At 45.7% G+C, this 26,721-nt stretch overlaps 2 protein-coding genes across 3 annotated transcripts in view; one reads left to right on the forward strand and one right to left on the reverse strand.

Moving 5' to 3' along the window:
• Window positions 1-37: 37 nt before the first annotated feature.
• Window positions 38-7,517, reverse strand: NIP7 (nucleolar pre-rRNA processing protein NIP7). Its single transcript, XM_056525939.1, has 5 exons — window positions 7,323-7,517; window positions 6,486-6,572; window positions 3,861-3,999; window positions 3,614-3,754; window positions 38-490 (listed from the first exon to the last, which is right to left on the reverse strand). The coding sequence occupies exons 1-5, from the start codon at window positions 7,376-7,378 to the stop codon at window positions 371-373; spliced, it is 543 nt and encodes a 180-aa protein (XP_056381914.1). The 5' UTR covers window positions 7,379-7,517; the 3' UTR covers window positions 38-370.
• COG8 (component of oligomeric golgi complex 8) overlaps window positions 7,416-26,721 on the forward strand; it is a 30,980-nt gene continuing 11,674 nt past the window's right edge. Inside the window, exons 1-6 of one of the 2 annotated variants that reach the window (XM_056525937.1) lie at window positions 7,416-7,488; window positions 7,575-7,935; window positions 11,464-11,671; window positions 13,552-14,385; window positions 16,818-16,986; window positions 18,708-19,525. In XM_056525937.1, coding sequence (XP_056381912.1) covers window positions 7,580-7,935; window positions 11,464-11,671; window positions 13,552-14,385; window positions 16,818-16,986; window positions 18,708-18,916 — 1,776 coding nt within the window. In that variant the 5' untranslated portion in view covers window positions 7,416-7,488; window positions 7,575-7,579 and the 3' untranslated portion in view covers window positions 18,917-19,525. Of the gene's footprint in view, window positions 7,489-7,574; window positions 7,936-11,463; window positions 11,672-13,551; window positions 14,386-16,817; window positions 16,987-18,707; window positions 19,526-26,721 lie in introns of those variants that run through there. The other variant, XM_056525938.1, reaches the window with a different exon arrangement.

Raw genomic sequence — 26,721 nt, forward strand, 5'->3', positions numbered from 1 at the left:
CCAACAACTAGAATAATACAGGCTGTAACTCGGGAGCCATAGAGGATGATCAATACAATGTTATTTACAACATTATTTAGATAAACTGTAGAATGATGGATAAACATTTTTAAAGGATTGTATGGAAAACACACACCACATTCTTAAGTTCTTATAAATAAAGACCATGGAAAATCTTCTAGGTGTTGTGGACACTTCATGGCAATACAGTTATCCCATTATTCAGTTTAATATGATGGTCATGAAGTGACAGTCTATAATACAAGATTCCTGGTCTCTTGCATTTTATGTCTTCAGGTAGGTCTCCTTGGTCTGGTCAATATGGCAGTAGATTAAAAGGGTTTGTAAAGTCTTTGCACAGCTCTGGAATTTAGGTCAGTGTGTCCTCATGTCTGATGTATTCTCCAACGTCAGCTTGGTGGAAAACTACTATCTGCATTGGGTCCAGTTTCCTACATTCTTGTGTGGATTTTGCAGCTACACCAAAGCCCTGTATGGAACAGAACACAGAATTAATAGGTCTGTTATAAGACAATGGGGGAGGACTTACTAATTCTTAGTGCAAACCTAGACTTACAGAATTCAAATAAGCCACATTTAACAGTCTTAGACTTATAGTTGGCTGATTTTTAACCAGAATCGTGTGCTAAAATATTGCCACCTTTTGTCAGACCCAGTAAAGAAAAAAAACTAGTTTCTAGCACATTTACATTAGTACATCTAGGCCACTGATTAACACCCTTGGCAAAACCGGTAGGGGAAATGAATCATTTTACTCCAGTTTTCTTAAGTCACACTTTGTGGCACAAGCTGTGGGCTTTTTTTTTTCTTTTAAAGTGGACAGGCTTAGTGGATTTACACCGAACTGAAGTAAGTAACACCATGAATCTACTACAACTCATAACTGTTGTACATTTCAAAGCCTAAAGCAGTGTGAGATGTCACGCATCTTACTCCTGTAGACTTTAAAGCATAGCTCTGATGTTGGCAGCATGTTTCCAATATGATGTGATTAGAAATCTGCAATTTTGGGGTTTGGTATTTTTCAGGTTACACTGTTTACTGTGTGGGATTAAAAATCTTATATGGGAAAATAAGGATGATTTTATTAGGGGAAGGGGTTTTAATAAATACTTTATTTTATAATTTCTAGGTCCCCATAGAGGACTTATATGTAGTCATTAGATTTCATTCAACGTATAATGCTACGCCAGGCTACATCAGTGAGTCAGGGGTAGGTGAGGAGGCCCTCTTCCACCATTTTAGCTCATTAAACTCCCGCAATCAAGATCAGAAATTAAATGGATTTTCAGGCCATAGACATTTTATTCTTTGGATAGGGAATAAGATGTCTGATCACGGGGGGAGGGCCTGCCACTGGGACCCCCGCAATCTACATGCAGCACCAGCATTATATACCGGGCTGCTGCTCCAGTCTTGGAAACCTCCTCTGTTTCCGGGACTGGAGACATGACACCAGGTCCCCTCCATTCATCTCTATGGGAGGGGATGTGACTGCACCCAGACCTCTTATCCCCTATCCTTAGGGGATAAGATGTCTACGGCCTGAATACCCCTTTAAGTTACATGCACCACTCTTCCTCACAGGTTTTGCTAAATCTCCCCAACTAATCCCAAACACAGCTAAGGAAATTCAAATGGTTTCATAGTAAGAAAATAATGCTGAATGGTCCAGCCAATCACTTGCCATATAAATCTGTTGAAAGAACTGAAGATAATGGATTAATAGAAGAGGCCCACAGAACTTGAGATTTTAAGACTGTGCCCCTGATTTACTAAGAGTAAAGTATAGTTTTCTTTTGAGTTTTTTTTTTTTACTAACCGGTGTTTTTCCACTGTATTTATTAGATGAGCGAACTTACAGTAAATTCGATTAGTTACAAACGTCTCAGCTCGGCAGTTGCTGACTTTATCCTGCATAAATGAGTTCAGCTTTCAGGGGCTCCGGTGGGCTGGAAAAGGTGGATACAGTCCTAGGAGAGAGTCTCCAGCCCATCGGAGCACCAGAAAGCTGAACTCATTTATACAGGATAAAGTCATCAACTGCCGAGCCGAGAAGTTTGTGACAAATCGAATCACTAACTTCACTCATCTCTAGTATTTAATTTTTTTTTTTTTTTTTGGTGCAAATGAATGGGCCAAAATCAAACCAAACAATGCATGAGTAATTTTCTCCATACAGGAGGCATCTTGAAACTCATTACCAACAAAGGCTTTTGTACAAAGTATTAAAAAAAAAATTCATTAAACATGTTCAATACTTTTTGCCTGTGTCATTTCACATTATCACATGGAATTTGAGCTTGTTTTGCTTTATTTGTATTCATGGATTACTTGGCTTGTTACCAACATCTGGTAACATTTCATGGCAATAGCACCTTTGGAAATATATTTAGTGAAAAAATTGTAACGTATTCAATACTTATTTCACCCACTGTAAGTAGAAAACAAGTCATCCAAAAAAACATGCTGCCCGTCAACCACTCCATCATTAATATTTTACTACATGATTCTGACACAAATTCAGCCAACTCATAGCTGGGCTATCAGACAGCCTGAGCCACTTAGTCTTCAAATGTGCCAAATTTATCAAAGTATAAGGCTATGTTCAGACCATGCAATGTCCGCGTAGACATTCCACCAACAGCAGAGCGTCTAATAGACAGCAATGCATTTCCGTGTGGACATTCCACCAACAGCAGAGCGTCTAATAGACAGCAATGCATTTCCGTGTGGACATTCCACCAACAGCAGAGCGTCTAATAGACAGCAATGTATTTCCGTGTGGACATTCCACCAACAGCAGAGCGTCTAATAGACAGCAATGCATTTCCGTGTGGACATTCCACCAACAGCAGAGCGTCTAATAGACAGCAATGCATTTCCGTGTGGACATTCCACCAACAGCAGAGCGTCTAATAGACAGCAATGTATTTCCGTGTGGACATTCCACCAACAGCAGAGCGTCTAATAGACAGCAATGCATTTCCGTGTGGACATTCCACCAACAGCAGAGCGTCTAATAGACAGCAATGCATTTCCGTGTGGACTACACAAAGAATAGACAGGTATATTCTGTGGACTTCGGAATCGGGATTACTGCTGTTTCTGCCATGGCAATTCCGACGAGTGCACAGTGCAGCAGAATCCCATTGAAATGAATGGGACTCTGCTGCAGCGGAATGTCCGTGCTGAATTCTGCACAGAAATTCCATTGTGTGAAAATAGCCTAAGAATTAGTATGAGTAACTTAATGAATCTGATGTGCTCCTTTAACAATTTAGTAAGGACATAACTCCAATGGGGTCCTGCTCCTGGCTGAAGAAATAAATAAAAAGGACTACAGCAGAATGCATGTTCTTATGATGTTTTCAATACTATATATAGTGTTCTACTGTGAACAAAGGATCAGTAACCTTGACAGTCAAAAATGCAAGATTAAATTACTATAATATTTTAATTGTTATGCCATATTCTCATCATTTCCATCTTGTTATATATGGCAGACTTAGGCTATGGTTGGTACTAGTTTAGAGCGTCACTTTTTCTCTCTGTCCCTGCCATATATGTAATAGGAGACAGAAATACTCACCAAGGGAACGTCAGCCATGGAGTAGACTATCACTCCCTGGTACTGTGCTGTGTTCTCGGTTATTCTCCCCAGTCCAGATTTAAGAACATGGTTGCCATACAAGAATGACTGCTCAGCTCCTGGCTTTACCCACACTTTGTACTATAAGGTAAAGAGACAGGCATCAAATACAGAAGGGAAGACGCGAGTAGGATGATAAAACATTCTTTTTAGTCTCTGGTAGGAGAATCTGTATCATTTCGATCACCTTTGCATATGGCGCCAGATAATCTAGAGCTGTAACGTGAAGACGAAACTTCTGAGTCTTGGTAAATTTTCCAAAACAGGTTCCAAGAGAGACCAGTTTGTCGCGGGCGATATTTGTTGCCAGTTTCAAGATTTTCTCACTGGAAGGCACAACAAGTATTAGATAGTTTCCTTGACCATTAAAGGGGCGGTCCAGCAAAAAACTAACTTTTCCCTTTATCCACAGAATAATAGGATAAGTAGCTGATCATGGGAGGGCCGACTTATGGGACCCCTGTGATCCCAGGAATGGGACCCTGGCTCTCAGTGAGGAGACAGCACACACTTCATTTCTATGGAAGCACTGGAAAAACCCAAATACAGCATTCGGGTATGTCCTGCTCCCCAGATCGTGGGGTGGGTGGGGGTGGGGGGGGGGGGGTGCCAGCAGTCAAACCCCCCCCCTGCAATCAGCAACTTATCCCCTATCATGTGAACACAGCCTAACAAGTGTGCCTGGAGACACGCCCTGGATGGGAAACACTACCTTAAAGGGGTAAACATTTTCTTTTATATCAACTGGTGTCAGAAAGTTAAACAGATTTTTAAGTTAATGCATCTGATGAAAGGTGACGACCTGAAACGCGTCGTGCTTGGCGCTTACTCCTAGGACTTACTGAAGTCTCTCCATGTCCATGCTTTTAATGTGATGAAAATAAAGGTGAAGTTTCTTATCCGCTGGCATCTACCTGCTTTCTTCTAAACTTGGAGGACTTTCTTGCCGTGCGGTGAACGGGTGAGCTGACAAACCACTACTTTAGCAAATTTTTAAGTTACTTCTATTAAAGAGTAGCTCCCACCAACCTTTTTGTTTTTCTATCCCTGCCTATTACCCATCTATCCCTAACCCCCTCCCTGCTTTAGTTTTTTTTTTTACCATGTTAAAAACGACTTTTTGTCTGCCTGGTACGTTCCCTCAGTCTGTTCCCCGCTCTCCCCCCCCCCCCCCGTGTTAAAATGCCGAACCCCGCTCTCCCCTGAAACAGATCCATACATACTGCCAGACAGTCCAGCGTGCAGGGGCAGCAGCGTCATGTGCAGTGGCCGATTGACAGGCAGGGAGCGAGCGCAGGCTGAATGAATTAGGACCGATGCCCGGCCGGCATCAGTCCAAATTCAGGCGTGACGTCACGCCGGCCACTAGGAGGGAGACCCCTAGTGGCCGGTTTTCAAACGTTAATTAAAGCATTTTAATTTAAAAAAAATATATATATATTAGAGATATGTTGTAGTACATATGTACTACAACATATAAAAAAAAAATCATGACAGTGCCCATTTAAAAAATCTTAACCCTTTCTGTCTGACCACAGTTCTATCTGCTGACACTTTTTAGGAACGGTCCAGAATAGGAGAAAATCCTCATAGCAAACCTCTCCTGCTCCAGAAAGTTCCTGAATGGAATGGAGGTGTCAGCAGAGAGCACTGTGGTCAGACAGAAAGAAAATTCAAAAAGAAAAAACTTCCTCTGTAGTATTCAGCAGCTGATAAATACTGGAAGGATTAAGATTTTTTTTTTTTTTATAGAAGTAATTTACAAATCTGTTTAACCTTCTGACACCAGTTGATTTAAAAGAAAAATGTTTTCCAGTGGAGTACCCCTTTAACGGCATGTTCACATGGGGGCAAAAAAAGCTTACCTTAAAATCAGATTGGAATTTGCGGTGCAGTTTTGATGCAGTTTCATGTGTTTTTTTTTTGTTTTTTTTTTAAAGCCCTCAATGGATTTCAATTGAGCTTCCAAGCAGAACCATATTAAATAGCGATGTCATTTTTTTCAGCACCGTTTGTGAAAACTAGGGATCAACCGATTATCGGTTTGGCCAAAATTATCGGCCGATATTTACGATTTTCTAAGTTATTGGTATCGGCAATTACCTTGCCGATAATGCGGGCGCTTTAAATCAATGAACTGCAATGTCTTTTGTGGGGCCAGAGACCGCCACCCGCTTCTCTCCCCCTGCCTGTCCTGGGGTCCTGAGTCCAACCACTGCCCCATTGCCTCCCCCATCCCCGGTTTTATAATTACTTTTTCCTGGGGTCCGTGCTACTTCTGGCTCCTGCGACGTCCTGAGCTGTCACTGTGCGCCAGGCCACTGACGGTGATGTTGCGTTGAGGACGTCACTCGTCATTGCGCAACGCACAGCAACAGCGCAGGACGCCGCAGGTGTCAGAAGCAGCGCGGACACTGGGAACAGGTAATTATAAAACCAGGGATGGGGAGGCAATGGGGCACCTGTGGCGGTGGTTGGACTCAGGACAGGCAGGGGCAGAGAAGCGGGTGGTGGCGACTGTCTCTGGCGGCAGTTGGACTCAGTCCAGGCAGGGGGAGAGAAGCGGGTGGCGGCGGTGGTCTCTGGCCCTTCAAAAGCCGCTGCAGTTCATTGATTTAAAGCGCCCGCAGAAACAGTTTAGCAGGGTGTACCCGTACACACACGCACCCTCATTTTACCAAGGATATTTGGGGGGGATTTAAATGCACAGAATATCGGTATAAGTTATTGGCCGGTTCACCGGTTATCGGCTCTAAAAAATCAATATCGGTCGATCCCTAGTGAAAACCCCCCATGCTTCATATTACCTCACCTTACATAATACACGCGGTCATTGTGTAGCCGGAAGCAGTAGGTCCCATCAGGTCGGTCCACGAGAAGCTTTATATTTTCTCCAATGCTGAGGATCAAGTAAGAGGAGATCAGTGATTCACGTTAAGGGTGTATTCACACACAGGATCTGCTGCAGATTTTAAGTTGTAAATCAGAAACTTCGAATTTTACAACTGCACATCCACAATTGAAATCCGCAGCGGATCCAGTGTGTGAATGCACCCTTTAAATTCTGGTAAATCATCACTAGGGGTTTATTCACATACACCAGATGTACAATTCGGTTCAAAACCTTTATACAACCCAGTACTTCTCATAGCTGAAGGTTTGCTACAGTTGTATCTAGGCCAGTGTTTCCCAAGCAGGGTGCCTCCAGCTGTTGCAAAACTACAATTCCCAGCATGCCCGGACAGCCTTTAGCTACAGTTGTATCTAGCCCAGTGTTTCCCACGCAGGGTGCCTCCAGCTGTTGCAAAACTACAACTCCCAGCATGCCCGGACAGCCAAAGGCTGTCCGGGCATGCTGGGAATTATAGTTTTGCAACAGCTGGAGGCACCCAGCGACACACACATTTTTCTCCTATCCTGCTGCAGATCAGTCTGGGATTAAGACATTGATAGATAGAACTGCACTGGAAGGAGTATTAGGCTGTTCCAGTCAGTAACAAGATTGTTTCCATTCACTGCCAGCAAGCAGAGAGTTTGATAACTGTGAGGGAATATAACGCGAAGTATACTGTGGTCCTCCACAATGACGGGTGTATGAAGAAAAGGCAATGGCCGCCCTCTGATATTAACCCTTTAGGGCAGCACTCACTATTTGGAGAGCTTCTCGAACATGGTCTTGGTCTCCTCCTCGGTGAGCGGCCTCATCTTCCCCACGTGTGACACCAATACGAGCGGATACTGAGAAAAGCCGCGCTCTGCATTCTGGGAACGAGCCACACAGCCAATAGCGTAGGACACTGTTCGTTTTCAATAAAGTTAGTTGAATTCTCGCGCCTCCACTAATATGGCGATGTTTCTGACGTAGCATTGGAGGAAGTCACTGTTTATTTCCTGTTGACAGGGGGAATGTCTGTGTCAATGACCTTCGGTAAGATGGCGGCGGTGGACGTGGAAGAGGAGAGCCTCCTGGCTTCGGTGTTTAGGAATAGTTTTCCGGAGAGCTGGAGGGACAACCCGGACTTCGCCGCCTACCTGCTGGAGCTGAGCTCGTTCGGGGTGGAGAAGCTGCGGAGGGAGCCGGAGAGGCTGGCAGAAGAGCGGGCGCAGATCCTGCAGCAAACCCGGGACCTGGCGTTTACTCACTACAAGACCTTCATCCGGACAGCCGAATGCACCGAGCTCATCTACCGGGACTTCGGGCAGGTGGAGGACAGCGTGTCCCGACTACTAGGGAAGCTGCCTGGCTTCCAGGAGAGCTGCAGGTCCTGAAACCAGTCCCTGATCCCACCCTCCTGCTGTCACTACTGCTCCCCCACCCTCCTGCTGTCACTACTGCTCCCCCACCCTCCTGCTGTCACTACTGCTCCCCCACCCTTCTGCTGTCACTACTGCTCCCCCACCCTCCTGCTGTCACTACTGCTCCCACCCTCCTGCTGTCACTACTGCTCCCCCACCCTCCTGCTGTCACTACTGCTCCCCCACCCTCCTGCTGTCACTACTGCTCCCCCACCCTCCTGCTGTCACTACTGCTCCCACCCTCCTGCTGTCACTACTGCTCCCCCACCCTCCTGCTGTCACTACTGCTCCCCCACCCTCCTGCTGTCACTACTGCTCCCCCACCCTCCTGCTGTCACTACTGATCCCACCCTCCTGCTGTCACTACTGCTCCCCCACCCTCCTGCTGTCACTACTGCTCCCACCCTCCTGCTGTCACTACTGCTCCCACCCTCCTGCTGTCACTACTGCTCCCCCACCCTCCTGCTGTCACTACTGCTCCCACCCTCCTGCTGTCACTACTGCTCCCCCACCCTCCTGCTGTCACTACTGCTCCCACCCTCCTGCTGTCACTACTGCTCCCACCCTCCTGCTGTCACTGCTGCTCCCCCACCCTCCTGCTGTCACTACTGCTCCCCCCACCCTCCTGCTGTCACTACTGCTCCCCCACCCTCCTGCTGTCACTACTGCTCCCCCACCCTCCTGCTGTCACTACTGCTCCCCCACCCTCCTGCTGTCACTACTGCTCCCCCACCCTCCTGCTGTCACTACTGCTCCCCCACCCTCCTGCTGTCACTACTGCTCCCCCACCCTCCTGCTGTCACTACTGCTCCCCCACCCTCCTGCTGTCACTACTGCTCCCCCACCCTCCTGCTGTCACTACTGCTCCCCCACCCTCCTGCTGTCACTACTGCTCCCCCACCCTCCTGCTGTCACTACTGCTCCCCCACCCTCCTGCTGTCACTACTGCTCCCCCACCCTCCTGCTGTCACTACTGCTCCCCCACCCTCCTGCTGTCACTACTGCTCCCCCCACCCTCCTGCTGTCACTACTGCTCCACCACCCTCCTGCTGTCACTACTGCTCCACCACCCTCCTGCTGTCACTACTGCTCCCCCACCCTCCTGCTGTCACTACTGCTCCCCCACCCTCCTGCTGTCACTACTGCTCCCCCCACCCTCCTGCTGTCACTACTGCTCCCCCACCCTCCTGCTGTCACTACTGCTCCCCCACCCTCCTGCTGTCACTACTGCTCCCCCACCCTCCTGCTGTCACTACTGCTCCCCCACCCTCCTGCTGTCACTACTGCTCCCCCACCCTCCTGCTGTCACTACTGCTCCCCCACCCTCCTGCTGTCACTACTGCTCCCCCACCCTCCTGCTGTCACTACTGCTCCCCCACCCTCCTGCTGTCACTACTGCTCCCCCACCCTCCTGCTGTCACTGCTGCTCCCCCACCCTCCTGCTGTCACTGCTGCTCCCCCACCCTCCTGCTGTCACTGCTGCTCCCCCACCCTCCTGCTGTCACTGCTGCTCCCCCACCCTCCTGCTGTCACTGCTGCTCCCCCACCCTCCTGCTGTCACTGCTGCTCCCCCACCCTCCTGCTGTCACTACTGCTCCCCCACCCTCCTGCTGTCACTACTGCTCCCCCACCCTCCTGCTGTCACTACTGCTCCCCCACCCTCCTGCTGTCACTGCTGCTCCCCCACCCTCCTGCTGTCACTGCTGCTCCCCCACCCTCCTGCTGTCACTGCTGCTCCCCCACCCTCCTGCTGTCACTGCTGCTCCCCCACCCTCCTGCTGTCACTGCTGCTCCCCCACCCTCCTGCTGTCACTACTGCTCCCCCACCCTCCTGCTGTCACTACTGCTCCCCCACCCTCCTGCTGTCACTACTGCTCCCCCACCCTCCTGCTGTCACTACTGCTCCCCCCACCCTCCTGCTGTCACTACTGCTCCACCACCCTCCTGCTGTCACTACTGCTCCACCACCCTCCTGCTGTCACTACTGCTCCCCCACCCTCCTGCTGTCACTACTGCTCCCCCACCCTCCTGCTGTCACTACTGCTCCCCCACCCTCCTGCTGTCACTACTGCTCCCCCACCCTCCTGCTGTCACTACTGCTCCCCCACCCTCCTGCTGTCACTACTGCTCCCCCACCCTCCTGCTGTCACTACTGCTCCCCCACCCTCCTGCTGTCACTACTGCTCCCCCACCCTCCTGCTGTCACTGCTGCTCCCCCACCCTCCTGCTGTCACTGCTGCTCCCCCACCCTCCTGCTGTCACTGCTGCTCCCCCACCCTCCTGCTGTCACTGCTGCTCCCCCACCCTCCTGCTGTCACTGCTGCTCCCACCCTCCTGCTGTCACTGCTGCTCCCCCACCCTCCTGCTGTCACTGCTGCTCCCCCACCCTCCTGCTGTCACTGCTGCTCCCCCACCCTCCTGCTGTCACTGCTGCTCCCCCACCCTCCTGCTGTCACTGCTGCTCCCCCACCCTCCTGCTGTCACTACTGCTCCCCCACCCTCCTGCTGTCACTACTGCTCCCCCACCCTCCTGCTGTCACTACTGCTCCCCCACCCTCCTGCTGTCACTACTGCTCCCCCACCCTCCTGCTGTCACTACTGCTCCCCCACCCTCCTGCTGTCACTACTGCTCCCCCACCCTCCTGCTGTCACTACTGCTCCCCCACCCTCCTGCTGTCACTACTGCTCCCCCACCCTCCTGCTGTCACTACTGCTCCCCCACCCTCCTGCTGTCACTACTGCTCCCCCACCCTCCTGCTGTCACTACTGCTCCCCCATCCTCCTGATGTCACTTGTGTCACTACTGCTCCCCACCCTCCTGATGTCCCCTGTTACTGCTGCTTCCCCCATCCTCCTGCTGTCACCTGTCACTACTGCTCCCCCCCCCATCCTCCTGATGTCCCCTGTTACTACTCCCCCCCCCATCCTCCTGATGTAACCTGTGTCACTACTGCTCCCCCACCCTCCTGATGTCCCCTGTTACTGCTGCTTCCCCCATCCTCCTGCTGTCACCTGTCACTGCTGCTCCCCCACCCTCCTGATGTCACCTGTGTCACTGCTGCTCCCCCACCCTCCTGATGTCATGTGTCACTACTCCCCCCACCCTCCTGATGTCATGTGTCACTACTACTGCCTTCTTTCTGATGTCACGTGTCACTACTACTTCCATCATCCTGCTGTCACCTTTGTCATTGCTACGATCTTTCTGTTGCCACTTGTCACTATCACTACTATCCTTCTGCTGTCACCTGTGTCACTACTCATCTCGTCCTTTTGTCACTGCTCTTGTCACCACTACTTTCAATTCTTTGCTGTCATCTGTCACTACTCACATTCCTATACTGAGGTCTGTATCAAAACAATTTGAACCTCAGTCACTTCCCATCCATAGCTGTCATGTTTATCACCAATAGTCTCACCTTTCTCTTTTCTAGTCATTGCCCTAATCTTTTGTATGTAGTGTGACATGGATGCTGTTTCTTATGAACCTGTAGGGGCTTTGTGAAGCAGGCAGAGGAGATCAGCTCCAGCCGGCGGATGAACACACTGACTCTCAATCGACACACTGAGATACTGGAAATTTTGGAGATCCCGCAGCTGATGGACACTTGTGTCCGGAATGGTTACTATGAGGAGGCGCTGGAACTGGCTGCCTATGTGAAGCGACTGGAGAAGAAGTTCTCTACTATCCCTGTCATACAGGTGCAGACTGAGCACTCGGCTTGTATATTATCCTGTCCATTCACTAGGAGGCGCACATCTATAGTGCGGACAGGGCTGTGGCATTGTTAAATGGGCACTGTCACCAACTTTATTTTTTGATATGTTGTAGTACTTATGTACTACAACTAGAGATGAGCAAACTTACAGTAAATTCGATTCGTCACTCTAGGAAAGAGTCTCCTAGGACTGTATCCACCTTTTCCAGCCCACCGGAGCACCGGAAAGCTGAACTAATTTATGCAGGAAAAGCCATCAACTGCCGAGCCGAGAAGTTCGTGACGAATCGAATTTACTGTAAGTTCGCTCATCTCTAACTACAACATATCTCTAATATATTGTCATTATTTTTTTGGGGATTATCAGGGTGAAATTTACGTTTAAAAACCGGCCACTAGGGGTCACCCTCCTAGTGGCCGGCTGCAGCCTGGAGTGACATCACGCCTGAAAAAGGACAGATTTTGGCCTGGCAATCAGTCCTTTTTCATTTAGGCTGCTCTCGCTCCCTGCCTGTCAATCAGACAGGCGGGAGCGAGCGCAATGGCTCTCCGGCCACTCCTCCCGCACATGTCGTCGCCGCCGCTTTCCCTGCACGCCCGTTGCCGGACTCTGCAGTATCTGTAAGTATAATGGAGGGAACGGGGTATGCGGGCGGGGTTTGTGATGGAGGGAACGGGATATGCGGGCGGGGTTTGTGATGGATGGAACAGGGTATGGGGGGGGTTTGACAGAGGGAACGGGCTACCGCCGTAGCGCCGCATGGCACAAACTTTTACAGTTTATCTACAAAGGGTGCCTCCAGCTGTTTCACTACTACAACTCCCAGCATGCCCTGACAGCCAATAGATGTCAGGGCAAGCTGGGAGTTGTAGTGGTGAAACAGCTGGAGTCACCCTGTGTAGATAAACTAAGGGCGAAAGTGTTGTCCCCAGCAGGCATCAGTGACGTGGTGCCTGCTGGGGAAGTCTGCCTGGTAGCGAGCACACTACCAGGCAGACAAAAAGTTATTTTTAATATAGTAAAAAGAAAAATGTAAAGCAGGGAGGGGGTTAGGGATAGATGGGCAATAGGCAGGGACAGAAAAAAAAATAGGATGGTGGGAGCTACTCTATCAAAAGTCAAAACTCTCTCTGTTTTCTCCACACTGTTACTCCTGATCTAACTCTTTAAGTCATAAAAAGTGTAATGGAGTAAAATGGTTACATCAGGCTTCCCATCACCATCATATGGGGGGGGGGTTAATTGATTGAATTTAAAACCTACAGAACTGGATCACCTACAAGCAGTTACCCAGCCCATCTACTTAACCTCAATAACATTGATACCCCCCACCATAAAAAAAAAAAAGGGGTGTACAGCTTCCAGCTAGAAAATCGTTGGTGTGAACACATGACCTTAGGGCATAATGTCCCCTTCATTATTCTGCTGGGCAGAGTTACACACGCACATCTGCATTTGACATGTATTTTTCACTAATGTATGTGTGCCCCCTCTGTACCTGTTTTGACCATTGTCCACTTCTGTGTATTTAAGTACATTCTGCTGGATATATATAACTGTTGTAAACATCATTTAAAAAAAAACAAAAAACAGGTGAGCTCTGATACATTTTAGCAAGTGCTTCATTTGTGTTACTATCATAAGATTTGGATAATTTAAATGGTCATTTCAATCAGCTTTGCCCAAGTCAACAGTACAAGCTATTTAAAAGAAACTCTGTAACCTATCTTATCAGACATGTCATTTTTAGTCTGTCTTCCTCCTAAACTTATCATTTATTATTAAACTACTGTGTGGAGAGATCTCCTCCCTGTAGTGTCAGCATTCCGCCTCTTACTTGTGTGTCTGCTCCTTCTCTACAGGGCATAGTGAATGAGGTTCGCCAGTCTGCACAGTTGATGCTGTCCCAGCTACTCCAGCAGCTTTGCAGTAACATCCAGCTCCCGGCCTGCTTGCGGGTGATTGGCTACCTGCGGAGGATGGATGTCTTCACTGAAGCAGAGTTGCGTATAAAGTTTCTGCAGGCCCGGGATGCCTGGCTTCATTCCATGCAAAACTCAATTCCTCAAGACGACCCTTATTTTCATCTCACCAAAACAATTGAAAGCTGCCGTGTGCATCTCTTTGATGTGATCACTCAGTATCGTGCCATTTTTTCGGATGAAGACCCCCTTCTTCTCCCTCCTCCTCCTGCAGGCTCCTTGCCTGTCAGTGAAGGAGCCATTTTCCATGGATGGGTGTTGCAGAAAGTGAGCGAATTCCTGCAGGTGCTAGAAAGTGACCTTCAGAGAGGTGTGGGCAGTCGTCTGGACTCTCTCTTAGGCCAGTGTATGTACTTTGGACTTTCCTTCAGCCGAGTTGGAGCAGATTTCCGCGGTCAGCTGGCACCCATATTCCAAAGAGTGGCTACAGAGAACTTTGCCCGGGCAGCAAAGGAGGCAGTGGAGAAATTCCACGAGGAGATGAACATGTATACACTGATCTCTACCACTGCAGTCCTGAGTTCCAGCATCCCACCGGTACCAACACCTCCTGCGCAGCCAGGAACATTACAGCCTCCTATGGTTCTCCTGGACTTCCCACCCTTAGCCTGCTTTCTTAATAACATCCTAGTGGCCTTTAATGACCTGCGACTCTGTTGTCCAGTGGCTTTAACCCAGGAAGTGACCAACACGTTACAGGATTCTTTGGAAAAGGTAGATGTTGTGTGTATTGTACTGTAGAGCAGGTTATAGGAAAAGTACCGACAGGATACAATTACAATACAATAAATATACCAGGGCTAAAAGGGTTAAAAAAATACAGATACTTTTATTGTTGAATGCTGATGTAATCTGCAGATAGTGGTAATAATCCACAATGCGTCGACGGTCTAGATAAAAAGAAAATGAATATGTGTATAATGAGCTGGTGCCCGGGTATACCTACAATGTAATGCACTTACACAACGTTGTGCTCACCTCTATGTATGTGTATGTATGTGTATATATATATATATATATATATATACCCGGGTATACCAACAATGTAATGCACTTACACAACGTTGTGCTCACCTCTATGTATGTGTATATATATGTGTGTGGGAAAGAAGAGCGCGTGATATCCTGGAGAAATAAATGAAAGGGTTAAGTATAAAAGCACAAGAATGGGACTTGCAAGTTATTCGCTTGGTAAATAGTCTGTACCCCTTAAATATTGATGACAGTTGTAGTGCAGGGTAGTTGTAGATCTATCGTTGCGGTGCAATGTGCTGCAGATTCGCACCTTCAATAAAGTGCCTGGTGCGATGTTCTGCTGGTAGGCTTCCGCATCGGCAGCCCCTAGTTTAACATTTATACTGTAGTATAATCCTGGATATGTAGTTGCTGTATGATGCACTGCAGATCCGCACCTTAAATAAAGTGCCTGGTGCGATGTTCTGCAGAGAGATTTCTGCTTTACTGGCCCTATTACATAGCAGAGAGGTGCGTGCTATTCAATAAGTTGTAATTGCTTTTGCTTCCTTCGCTAAAGCTATAGACCAGTGGTCTCCAACCTGCGGACCTCCAGATGTTGCAAAACTACAACTCCCAGCATGCCCGGACAGCCGTTGGCTGTCCGGGCATGCTGGGAGTTGTAGTTTTGCAACATTTGGAGGTCCGCAGGTTGAAGACCACTGGTATAGACCGTACCTTATTGGTGGACGAGAGTATATTCCAGTTATGTCGGCTCCTCTGTTTCACTATATCCCGGTGTCTTTGGTGGCTAGGGACGGTCTGGGAGACTACCCCGGCCGGTGGGGTCTTGACCAGAAGCGTTCCTGCAGCAACTGCTATGGATCAGGTGACCACTGGTGAGTGACATCACTACGGGTCACGTTTGAGACCAGAAAACCTCTGATGCATTTCGTAAAACACTATTTCCTTCATCTGGGAGGAATGTATTTATTTCTCCAGGATATCACTCGTTCTTCTTTACCACACACTGCCACCTGGCATCAGGGATATATATATATATATTTGTGTAAGTGCATTACATTGTAGGTATACCCGGGCACCAGCTCATTTTATTTTTATCTAGACCATCGACACATTGAGGATTATTACCACTATCTGCAGATTACATGAGCATTCAACAATAAAAGTTATCTCAATTTTTTAACCCTTACAGGGCTGGTATGTTTGTTTATTGATTGTACTAGTACTTCGGTACACATCTATGGTAGACAGGGACCCATAGTATATACCCGGGAGCAGTAAAGGCGCACAATAGTCACAAAACTAGTGCAGTTTACACCAACAGACAAGGAAGCGAAAAGATCGGATATTTTATACAATTACAATACAAGGATCTTCATTGTGGCCATTAGTGTAGCTTGCAGAAGCCACCAATCCTTACTGTATTGGTTTTTAAAGGGGTACTCGGTGGAAACCTTTTTTTATTTATTTATTTATTTATTTATTTTTTTTTTAAATCAACTGGTGCCAGAAAGTTAAACAGATTTGTAAATTACTTCTATTAAAAAAAGCTTAATCCTTCCAGTACTTATTAGCTGCTGAATACTACAGAGGAAATTCATTTATTTTAGGAACACGGAGCTCTCTGCTGACATCACGAGCACAGTGCTCTCTGCTGACACCTCTGTCCATTTTAAGAACTGTCCAGAGTAGGAGAAAATCCTCATAGAAAACATATGCTGCTCTGGACAGTTCCTAAAATGGACAGAGATGTCAGCAGAGAGCACTGTGCTCGTGATGTCAGCAGAGAGCTCTGTATTCCAAAAAGAAGAATTTCCTCTGTAGTATTCAGCAGCTAATAAGTACTGGAAGAATTAAGTTTTTTTTAATAGAAGTAATTTACAAATCTGTGTAACTTTCTGCCACCAGTTGATAAAAAAAATAGATAAATTCTTCCACCAGAGTACTCCTAGACAGTTTCAATAGGAATTAGCTAAATCAGCAGCCATCCAAAGATAAAGAGAGTGAGACAATAGGGAGACATACATATAAATTGCACAGAGTTTTAATTAGGGATAGTTGGCTAGTTCACTTTTGTCAAGCCCTTATAGAACATTAGTTTATTTAAAATGTGAATCTTTGTTTAATACATCGTTAGGTTAATGATTATTCTTTTGTCTCCTTCATAGATTGTTAAATCCATCCTGACATTCCACCGTGCTGAGGAAGCTGCTTTCAGCCCCCAGGAACGTGAACTCTTTATCCAGTTCTGCACTGTCTTCTTGGAGGACCTGACCCCATATCTGAACCGCTGTCTGCAGGTCCTCTTTCCTCCAGCACAGAGAGCCCAGATACTTGGTATCATTTTCTTTTTATGTTCTTTATTGTTTATAATAATGTGCATGTCTGGATGATACCCAATTCTCCTCCAAAGCTATATTTACACTTCTATAGGCTCTTAAATGGGCACTGTCAGATATAAAAACTTTGTATATGTTGTACATCTTGGCAAAACAATAGTTTTTAAATACTTCTTTATACATTTTTCACATTTTATTAAAGAAAACTACCTTTGAAAATCCCACCACTAGGGGTCCACATAACTCCTGGGACACTGATGAGTCCCACAACAGCATGAGGGTGTCCAAGGGTCATGGACCAGAGATGGCTGACAAGGCTGCAGGAGGGACACAGCATTCAGTAACACTGCTGTAACACAGTTTTACCAAACATGTGCCTCCAGCTATCGCAAAACTACAACTCCAAGCATGCCTGGACAGTCAAAGGATTTCTGGGCATCCTGGGAGTTGTAGTTTTGCAAAAGCTGTAGGTACACAGCTGAAGGCAACACTTTTGTAAAAAGAGTTATCCAAACACTTTACGAAAACTATAAAAGTCCAAGCATTACAGGACTGCACACTAAGGATGACAAACATGAATAACCTAGGAAGATGGAAGTTATACACTCACCATATTGTCTTTGGTTGTAGAGTACAGGCAATCTCCAATAATCATTGTGTGTGTATACAGCATAAATCCAGAGAGGAAAGGGTTACAGAGCAGGGCTGCCAGGCTCTCTCTGTAGAGCAGTGAGTCAGCAGAGTGAGGGAGGGGGAGGAGTCATCACAGTGCAGCAAGAGAGGGACATGCCCCCTCCCTTTGACAAGATAGAAAAGACATTGAGCAGCTGTAATATGCTATATTTTAGCGAAATATCTGTGATAGAGACATTAAATTACATGGACATGATCAAGATGAGGTACTGAGTAACATTATTTATTTATTTATTTTTTATTGTGGGATCCGACAGGTACACTTTAAAGGAGTACTCCCCTGGAAAACGTTTTTTTTTTTTTTTTTTAAATCAATTGGTACCAGAAAGTTAAACAGATTTGTAAATTACTTCTATTTAAAAATCTTAATCCTTACAGTATTTATCAGCTGCTATATACTCCACAGGAAGTTCTTTTCTTTTATAGTTTCCTTTCTGTCTTACCACAGTGCTCTCTGCTGACACCTCTGTCCATTTTAGGAACTGTCTGGAGCAGGAGAGGTTTTGTATGGTTTGCTATGGGGATTTGCTCCTACTCTGGACAGTTCCTAAAATGGAAAGAGGTGTCAACAGAGAGCACTGTGGTCAGACAGAAAGGAAATTCAAAAAGAAAAGAACTTCCTCTGTAGTATGCAGCAGCTGATAAGCACTGGAAGGGTTAAGATTTTTTAATAGAAGTAATTTAAAAATCTGTTTAACTTTCCGGCACCAGTTGATTAAAAAATGTTTTCCGTCTGTCCAGGCATGCTGGGAGTTGTAGTTTTGCAACAGCTGAAGGCACCCTGGTTGGGAAACACTGGTCAAAGCCACTACCCTGGCATCCCAGCGGGGAGCGCGGCATCACAGTTGATATTTAACAGTATTTCTCGAGGATATATTTCTGGAGGTCTACCTGGGTCGCACTATGCCAGTAAGCTGCAAACAGGGGGTTAATCACTTATTTTTAACCTAGCGCCAGTGTATCTGCATATAGAGAATTTACAGTACTTCAGTTTACATTGTGTGATGTATTTTTTGTTTCTCTCAGGTGTCGCCCCTACTCACCTCTCCCGTTACGGCAATCTGGGTTCTATCAATGTTACTCAATTGCATGAAGCCTTAGCGGGTATATTACCTCAAAAGGAACCGGAAATTGTTCCCATGCCTCAGGCCGACCATGAACTAGAGAATGTGGAAGTGACGACATCGGTTATGTCTCCAGCAGTTGTGCCTGACCAGCAGACAGGAGATGCTTAGTGACTGCAGTTGGTGTGAGTGACGTCTACATTGGGGATCGGGGTTTGTCTGCGCACATTTTAGCCAATACCAAAATCCACTATGACTCCAAAATTCACATCCAAATACTGCAAAATGTGTGTTTTATTAATTGCATAAACAATGATTTCACCCCAATGGGAACTTGCTAGCGCTGTAGTCAGAATGTGACATGCAGGAAGCTGTGTCTGATCTACACGTCTCCGGTGACACTATTGTCAAGTACAAAATAATTTTATGTATAAATATCTTTTATTTATTATTCGCCTCTTGTTCTTCATTTGTTTTCCAGTTTAATCCTATCAAGTGCATCACTCCATCTTTTTACACTGGTGTGTGTAGATTCTTGACTTTTGTGTTGTACCTAATATTAAATGGAACCTGTCATCATTATCCTGCTGCTTAAACCAAGAGTTGCCAGGGTGGTCCCCAGTGACTTCTTTCCCCACCAGCATTGATAGATCCCTCCCTATACTTGGACAGGAAGAGATCTATCAATCAAGGCTAACAGGACAGACCGAAACCCCTGGGGCTGATCCAGTGACTTGTGGGTCAAGCAGCATGAGATTGATGATAATAAGGAAACAAGCAAAATAAAAATAAAACATTGAAAATTCTTCTATAAAAGACAATGAAAATTACTTAAAATTCATGTATTTTTTACAAACAAAGAGTTAAAAGGAAAAAAAAATGTGAAGGAGGCCAGACGTGAATGCAGTGGGGGTTAGGTGGATAATCTGGGAAATTGCCAAGGGCTCCCATCTCCAAAAGGGCCTCCTGAACAGGTTTAGAACCACAGGCACATTGCTGCATTTTGCCCCAATTTGGGCAAAGTCTATTTAATGCAAATTGCGGTACACACTCACACTGTATGGTAAAGGACCTTCCTGATGATGTCATCACATGTCCTTTACCATACAGTGTACAAAGAGAGGGAAGGTAATAGGGAAAAGCATTGGGGGAGGGGCTGTGAGGAAGGCGGGGAGAATTGTTTATGTGATGAGGAGCAAATAAAGAGTCTATAGGTGTAAAGGTAGCATTGTATGGGGGTGGGAGCTTAGGATGCAGTGTATATTGTGAGATAGGTAATAGTACATGTGTAGAAGGGGGCCATAGGGATCAGTATATGTAAGATAGGGGGTCATATCAAGCAGGATATATGAGAGAGGGGGAGCAGTGTGTGGAGGAGGGAGGGTATTTTGGTGTAATCTGGGGTCTGTACACTAAAGGCCATCATGTATACACAGAATACATGACAAGGATCTGATCAGTGAGACTTGACCACTGGGACCACCACCCATCATGAGAACAGAGGCCCCTTATCCTCCAAGAGAAAGGAGCAGCAGCACATGATCAGCCACAGCTCCATATATTCTCTATGGGACATATGAACTCACATGTATGGAGACCCTAGAGCAGTGACTCCAAACTGTGGCCCTGTCTGGGCATGATGGGAGTTGTAGTTTTGCAACATCTGGAGGGCCACAGTTTGGACATCACTGCTATGCAGAATAAATAGAGCAAGGGATGATGTGCTGCTGCTCCAATTACACGGGGACAGGGACCTCTGTTCTCAGTCATCAGGAGACATCATCATATTTCCCTGTAGAAAAGACTTACAATCAGAGAAGACTCCTCCTGTGGTCACTGGGTGTAATAGTCCTGTATTCTGTGACTGCCTCTGACCAGGTGAGCGCTGCCCTATAATACAAGGACTGATTTATTTTTATGGTCATAGAAGACATGAAGTGCCAAGACAAAGGTATGGCTGCAGTATACCAGTAACCAGCTTGGAGCCTGTGCTGACAGATTATCATGGAACAGTGGTGCTTTACAAAGAAAGTATATTAAATAATGGAGAGTTTTATCGAAACCTGTGCAGAGGAAAAGAGGAACAGTTTCCCACAGCAACCAATCAGATTGTTTCTTTCAGTGGCAAGAAGTGATTGGTTGCTATGGGCAACTGTTCCACTCTCCCCCTATATGTCTTAGATTTGAACCCTATAATAGGTTTGTGTTGTGGCCTTTAGCTGAGATGTAACAATTTAACAATGTGATCTTTGGTCATACACCAGCAGGCCCCATTTGGTCTAAAACTGTCCCTGCTCACTGTTGAACTATTAGGCTTTGTTCACACTTTCAGTATGTCCACACGGATAATCTTTCCGTGCAGAGTCTGCAGAAAGAATGAACAGGTTCATTCTTTCTGTGGACACGGAAATTCTGCCGTGTGCACAGCGCAGCAAAATCCACATGGAAATTCTGGACATGTGAACATGGTCTTAGACTATATATTCACACGTCAGTATTTCTGCATGAATTTATAGCCAACACAATTCAATGGGATTCCACTGTCCTATTCACACATCAGAATTTCAGGAATCCCACTGAAGTAAATTGGTTATAAATTCATCCAGAAATCTGACATATGGTGACTTCAAACCGAGATCCTTTTCCTGACTACGGTTTTTCCAGAAGGAGCAAACTAATGCTAAGAAAGGCAAATGAATTGTATCATGTTCTCTCCCGCCACTGAATATCAGCAGCAAACATACCTCAATGGCCCAGATCGATCAGTCGGACAGATAACCCTATTGGACACCTGAACCCACAACTGCTAAAAGGGTGGAGGCACAGCAGGAGGCACACTATAGGGTTGGGTCATCGGTGGATCCAAAGTGTAAAATACGCTGCGGATCCGTTACGTGTGACCCTACTCTTAAGGCAAGTAAGGCTAGGTTCACACTACGGAATCTTCGGGCAGAATGTTTCCGCCCGGAAATCTCGAGTGCGACCAGCACCGACTGAATCAGTAGGTGCTTAGGACCCTGCAATCTTCAATAGACTGCAATGTGTTCCATGAGTATTTCCGCCTGAAGAATGAGCAACGCCATTCTTCAGGCGGAAATTTTCAAGCAGGTTTTCCGTTCACAAATTCTGCTTCACAAATTCCAAAGTGTGAATTTGTGAACAGAAAACCATTCACTGTACAGTAAATTTTAGCAAGTGGAATTTCTGCCTGCAATATCAAAGTGGAATTGCAGGCGGAAATTCCGTAGTGTGACCCTAGCTTAAAGGGGTGTTCCAGGCCAAAACTTTTTTTTTTATATATCAACTGGCTCCGGAAAGTTAAACAGATTTGTAAATTACTTCTATTAAAAAAAATCTTAATCCTTCCAATAGTTATTAGGTTCTGAAGTTGAGTTGTTTTGTTCTGTCTAACTGTTTTCTGATGACTCACATGCCAGGAGCTGTGCAGTTCCTATGGGGATATTCTCCCATCATGCACAGCTCCCGGGACGTGACATCATCATTGAGCAGTTAGACAGAAAACTTCAGAAGCTAATAACTATTGGAAGGATTAAGATTTTTTATAGAAGTAATTTACAAATCTACTAAATGAAAAAGATAATTGAGGCTCAAGGTCCACACTTGTTTATTGATCATAAAATATTAATTCTTAAATATCAAACTGACAATCCGGGATCACAGGGCCCTTGTGTATCCACAGAGTCAGAGAGATTTCAGATTAATAAAGTATAGATCATATAAAATTATAAAATATATAAGACCACTCTAAATCCCAGTTCCTCACACTTATTGTGTGTCCTTTGCACTGTAACAATTATGTAACCGTTCTTTGTCAATCAGGTTTCCCCACATCAAAGATCGCCAGTGCAACAATGTTCCTCAATGTAGCAATCTGGAAACAATATCAGGATACTGTGTTTGCTCAGTCAAATAGCGCTGGTTAAAATAGTAAATGCCGGCAATTGATTTAAACTATGCGCATAGAAAAATATTGGAATTCTCTCACCAATCCAGATGTGGGATGAAGATGTTGTAGTGACTGCTCAGTGCTTGCTGGAGGCGATGTGTAGCAGCCGTCTCCCTCCAGTACATACATACTATAGGCCTCCTTAGGTCGACCATACTCTCTACTGCAGAAAGTCAGGTTTTGAAGGGAAGCTGTCATTACTTTCATACTGGCTGAACCACAAGTCATCAGGGGGTCTCCAGTGGCTTCTACCTTCTCCACCAGCACTGATTGATTTGATAGAGCTCTACCTATATCCAAACATGAAGTAAATACAGACACCTGCCCCCTTAAGTACCACCCCTTGAAGGAAAACTCACCCGTTCACCCGCACTATAACCCGATACACTGGGTTATAGTGCGGGTGAACAGGAGACTGATGCGAGGTCTCAGACTGCTATACCTACCTGCAGTCCGGAGCCCCGATCCTCCGAAGGTCCCCCACTTTCGGTGCTGACTTGCGCTCTGGAGGCGGGCCCACCGTCTGGATTTAAATATTCATAAGTGCTGGTCACGTGAGCGCTCGTGCCTAATGAGCGCTCACGTGACCGGCGCTTATGAATATTTTAATTGGGGCCGCCTCCAGAGTGCAAGTCAGCGACGAAAGTGGGGGACCTTCGGAGGATCGGGGCTCCGGACTGCAGGTAGGTGTAGCAGTCTGAGACCTCGCATCAGTCTCCTGTTCACCCGCACTATAACCCGGTGTATCTGGTTATATTTCGGGTGAACGTTTTCCTTTCAAAACTAACCTAAAACAATACAGATCTCAGATCGGACCATAACCCCCTAAAGAAATACAGAAACCCTAAAATATTAAATACACATACCAAATCCCTTAAACTAATACCGAGCCCATATAATTGTGCGGGGAATCTTTGGGAGCCTGGATCAGCTGTTCAAACCACTCAAGTCCCTCTGTAAGCATTTGGCCTCACAGTCTTCCCCTCCCAGTGGTGCCCAGGGCACGTGCCCTATCTCTCCCCACTAGCTACAGCCCTGTGTCCCAGAGTAACAAGAGAACTGCAGTGCCCTGAGATGGGAATATGACACAAATACCCAACTATTTTCTGTGTCTTGTTAGAACCGAAACCTATTCCTATATACTTACAGGTACTTAATGTATATTGCCCATTTAGACTCCCCACTATCACTATGTTGAGTATCTAAGAATAAACAACTTCTCCCCTGTTCTCAATTTTCGGAGCTGGCGAGTTTTAGCTGCTGGGATGAAATGCTGCCACATCTTCTAGTATCTATAAATACATCCTTAGGGTACGTTCAGATGAGCGGATCCATAGTGTATTTTACGCTGCAGATCCGCCGCTGAAGGACCCCTACAGGGTGCCTTTAGATGTGCCTGCTCGGAGAGGCAATACGCCATTATGAGCAGACACACTGCTGCGATATCCGAGTTGCTGCGCATGCGCGGTGTACTCGCACACATCGTGGCCGATCCCCCTGCTCCCTGAGCTAAGCTGAGAGCAGCCGCAATGTGCGAGTATACTGCGCATGTGCACATCGCAGTGTGTCTGCTCGTAGCAGCGTATTGCCGCTCCGAGCAGGCACCTGTAAAGGCAGCATACAGCGGTCCTTCAATGGCGGATCCACAGCGTAATAGACTGTTCACATGGTGGAATTTCCACGCGGAATTCTGCTGCAGCAGAGTCCCAGATGTTTCTGCCTTGGAAATACCAATTCCGTCATCTGCAGGAACATTGAATTGGATTTCAGTCAGAAATGCATTGCCGTCTATGGCGACAGAGCATTTCAGAACGGTTCTAGCGCCGCTAAAACAATCAAATGTGCAGAATGTCCACCTGTGTTTTCCTGGGTGGACATTCCATCCCTTTTTCGACAGTGTGAACATGACCTTAGGTTGGTTTCACAAACAGTTATAATTATTATTATTTTCAGCCAAAATCAGGAGTGGGACCGACCATTAGAGAAACTATAATGAATAAATTTGCATATTTTTCTATGTTTTGGACCTATTTTAATATGAATAAGAATACTAACCAACATACTATGGGGTGGAGTTATCAATTCCAGCATTGGCACTTAAAAATGAAAAAAATACAAATAAATCTGAGACATGTCAAAAGTTTTGATTCATTGGGGTCTCAGTGCCCACCAGTCAGGAGACCCCAACCAATCAAAATTTTTGACATGTATCTGTGAGAGTGCCCATTTAATTGTACATGTGCCAGTGGTTTAAATCTAAGAGCTGGTGTAAGTTTTGGCCATAATTTGCCCCAATAATGAGGCGACCAACTAATGAAACCGCAATTGAGCGCTGGTTGTATGATCGCTGGCCCTATTACACTACATACCTGCCCAATAATCGCCCTATGAATTAGGCCCTTTAACTAAGTTCTCATTTTGTATAAAGCTGCAGAAATTAGCATCTGGTGTTTCCCAAAGATTGTTCCTCCAGCTGTTGCAAAATTATCACTCCCAGCACACCCGGATAGCAGTTGGCTGTCTGGGCATGTTTGAAGTTGTAGTTTTGCAACAGCTGGAGGCACCCTGGTTTAGAAAAAAAAACTTAAGAGAGTTCTACAGAAAGGTACTCTCCAGCTGTTCCACAACTCCCGGCATGCCCTGACGGCAGTAGGCTGGAGAGCCACAGGGTGGGGGACACGTTTTGCTTAAAATTCTTTCCCATAAAATTAGTAAGAGAAAAATGCAATGAAAAGCAAGAAGATTCTTGTGTGCTGTACGATAAGTGACAGGAGCAGCCGCCATCCCGGAGCCGCGGGCTGTAGCCACCACAAACTCATTAGCCCTACACATCCTAGTGGGGAAGTCGTGGGAGCCGATGACTACATTTCCCGGCATGCATAGTGTGATGACGTGTAATGACCGCGCCGCAGGGCACACGTGAGGCTGTGCCAGGGTCAGGCTGCTTGTGCTGAGGACGTCTCTGCACTGTGTCATGTATGTATAGTCTTGGCTTTATCAGTATATAGTGCAGATACAGGGGGTGTATATTATTTATAGATATATACATGATGTGTATAGGAGGCGATCAGTATATACAGGGGGTGTATATTATTTATAGATATATATATATACTTGATGTGTATAGGAGGCGATCAGTATATACAGGGGGTGTATATTATTTATAGATATATATATATACATGATGTGTATAGGAGGCGATCAGTATATACAGGGGGTGTATATTATTTATAGATATATATATATATATACATGATGTGTATAGGAGGCGATCAGTATATACAGGGGGTGTATATTATTTATAGATATATACATGATGTGTATAGGAGGCGATCAGTATATACAGGGGGTGTATATTATTTATAGATATATACATGATGTGTATAGGAGGCGATCAGTATATACAGGGGGTGTATATTATTTATAGATATATATATACATGATGTGTATAGGAGGCGATCAGTATATACAGGGGGTGTATATTATTTATAGATATATATATATACATGATGTGTATAGGAGGCGATCAGTATATACAGGGGGTGTATATTATTTATAGATATATACATGGTGTGTATAGGAGGCGATCAGTATATACAGGGGGTGTATATTATTTATAGATATATATATACATGATGTGTATAGGAGGCGATCAGTATATACAGGGGGTGTATATTATTTATAGATATATATACATGATGTGTATAGGAGGCTATCAGTATATACAGGGGGTGTATATTATTTATAGATATATACATGACGTGTATAGGAGGCTATCAGTGTATTTTTACTAAGCCTCCTGTATACCTGTCATGTATGTATAGTCTTGGCTTTATCAGTATATAGTGTAGATATAAGGGGGTGTATATTACTTAGATGTGTATAGGAGGCTATTAGTATATAGGGGGTGTATACTGATCCTCCTATACATGTCATGTATGTATGGTCATTATATAGTTCGGATTAAGGGGGTGTATATTACTCAGAGTTAAGACCATACATACGTGAC

The sequence above is a fragment of the Hyla sarda genome, chromosome 6, assembly GCF_029499605.1.
Source record: "Hyla sarda isolate aHylSar1 chromosome 6, aHylSar1.hap1, whole genome shotgun sequence".
Taxonomy (NCBI): domain Eukaryota; kingdom Metazoa; phylum Chordata; class Amphibia; order Anura; family Hylidae; genus Hyla; species Hyla sarda.

What these genes read in the sequence shown, in the direction of transcription:
- NIP7 (XM_056525939.1), bottom strand. Translation starts at nt 7,378, where the DNA reads ATGAGGCCGCTCACCGAGGAGGAGACCAAGACCATGTTCGAGAAGCTC. An exon ending in TTCGAGAAGCTCTCCAAATA is followed by an intron (nt 6,573 to 7,322) that starts GTGAGTGCTGCC and finishes CTTGATCCTCAG; the next exon opens with CATTGGAGAAAATATAAAGC. An exon ending in GACCGCGTGTATTATGTAAG is followed by an intron (nt 4,000 to 6,485) that starts GTGAGGTAATAT and finishes TGTGCCTTCCAG; the next exon opens with TGAGAAAATCTTGAAACTGG.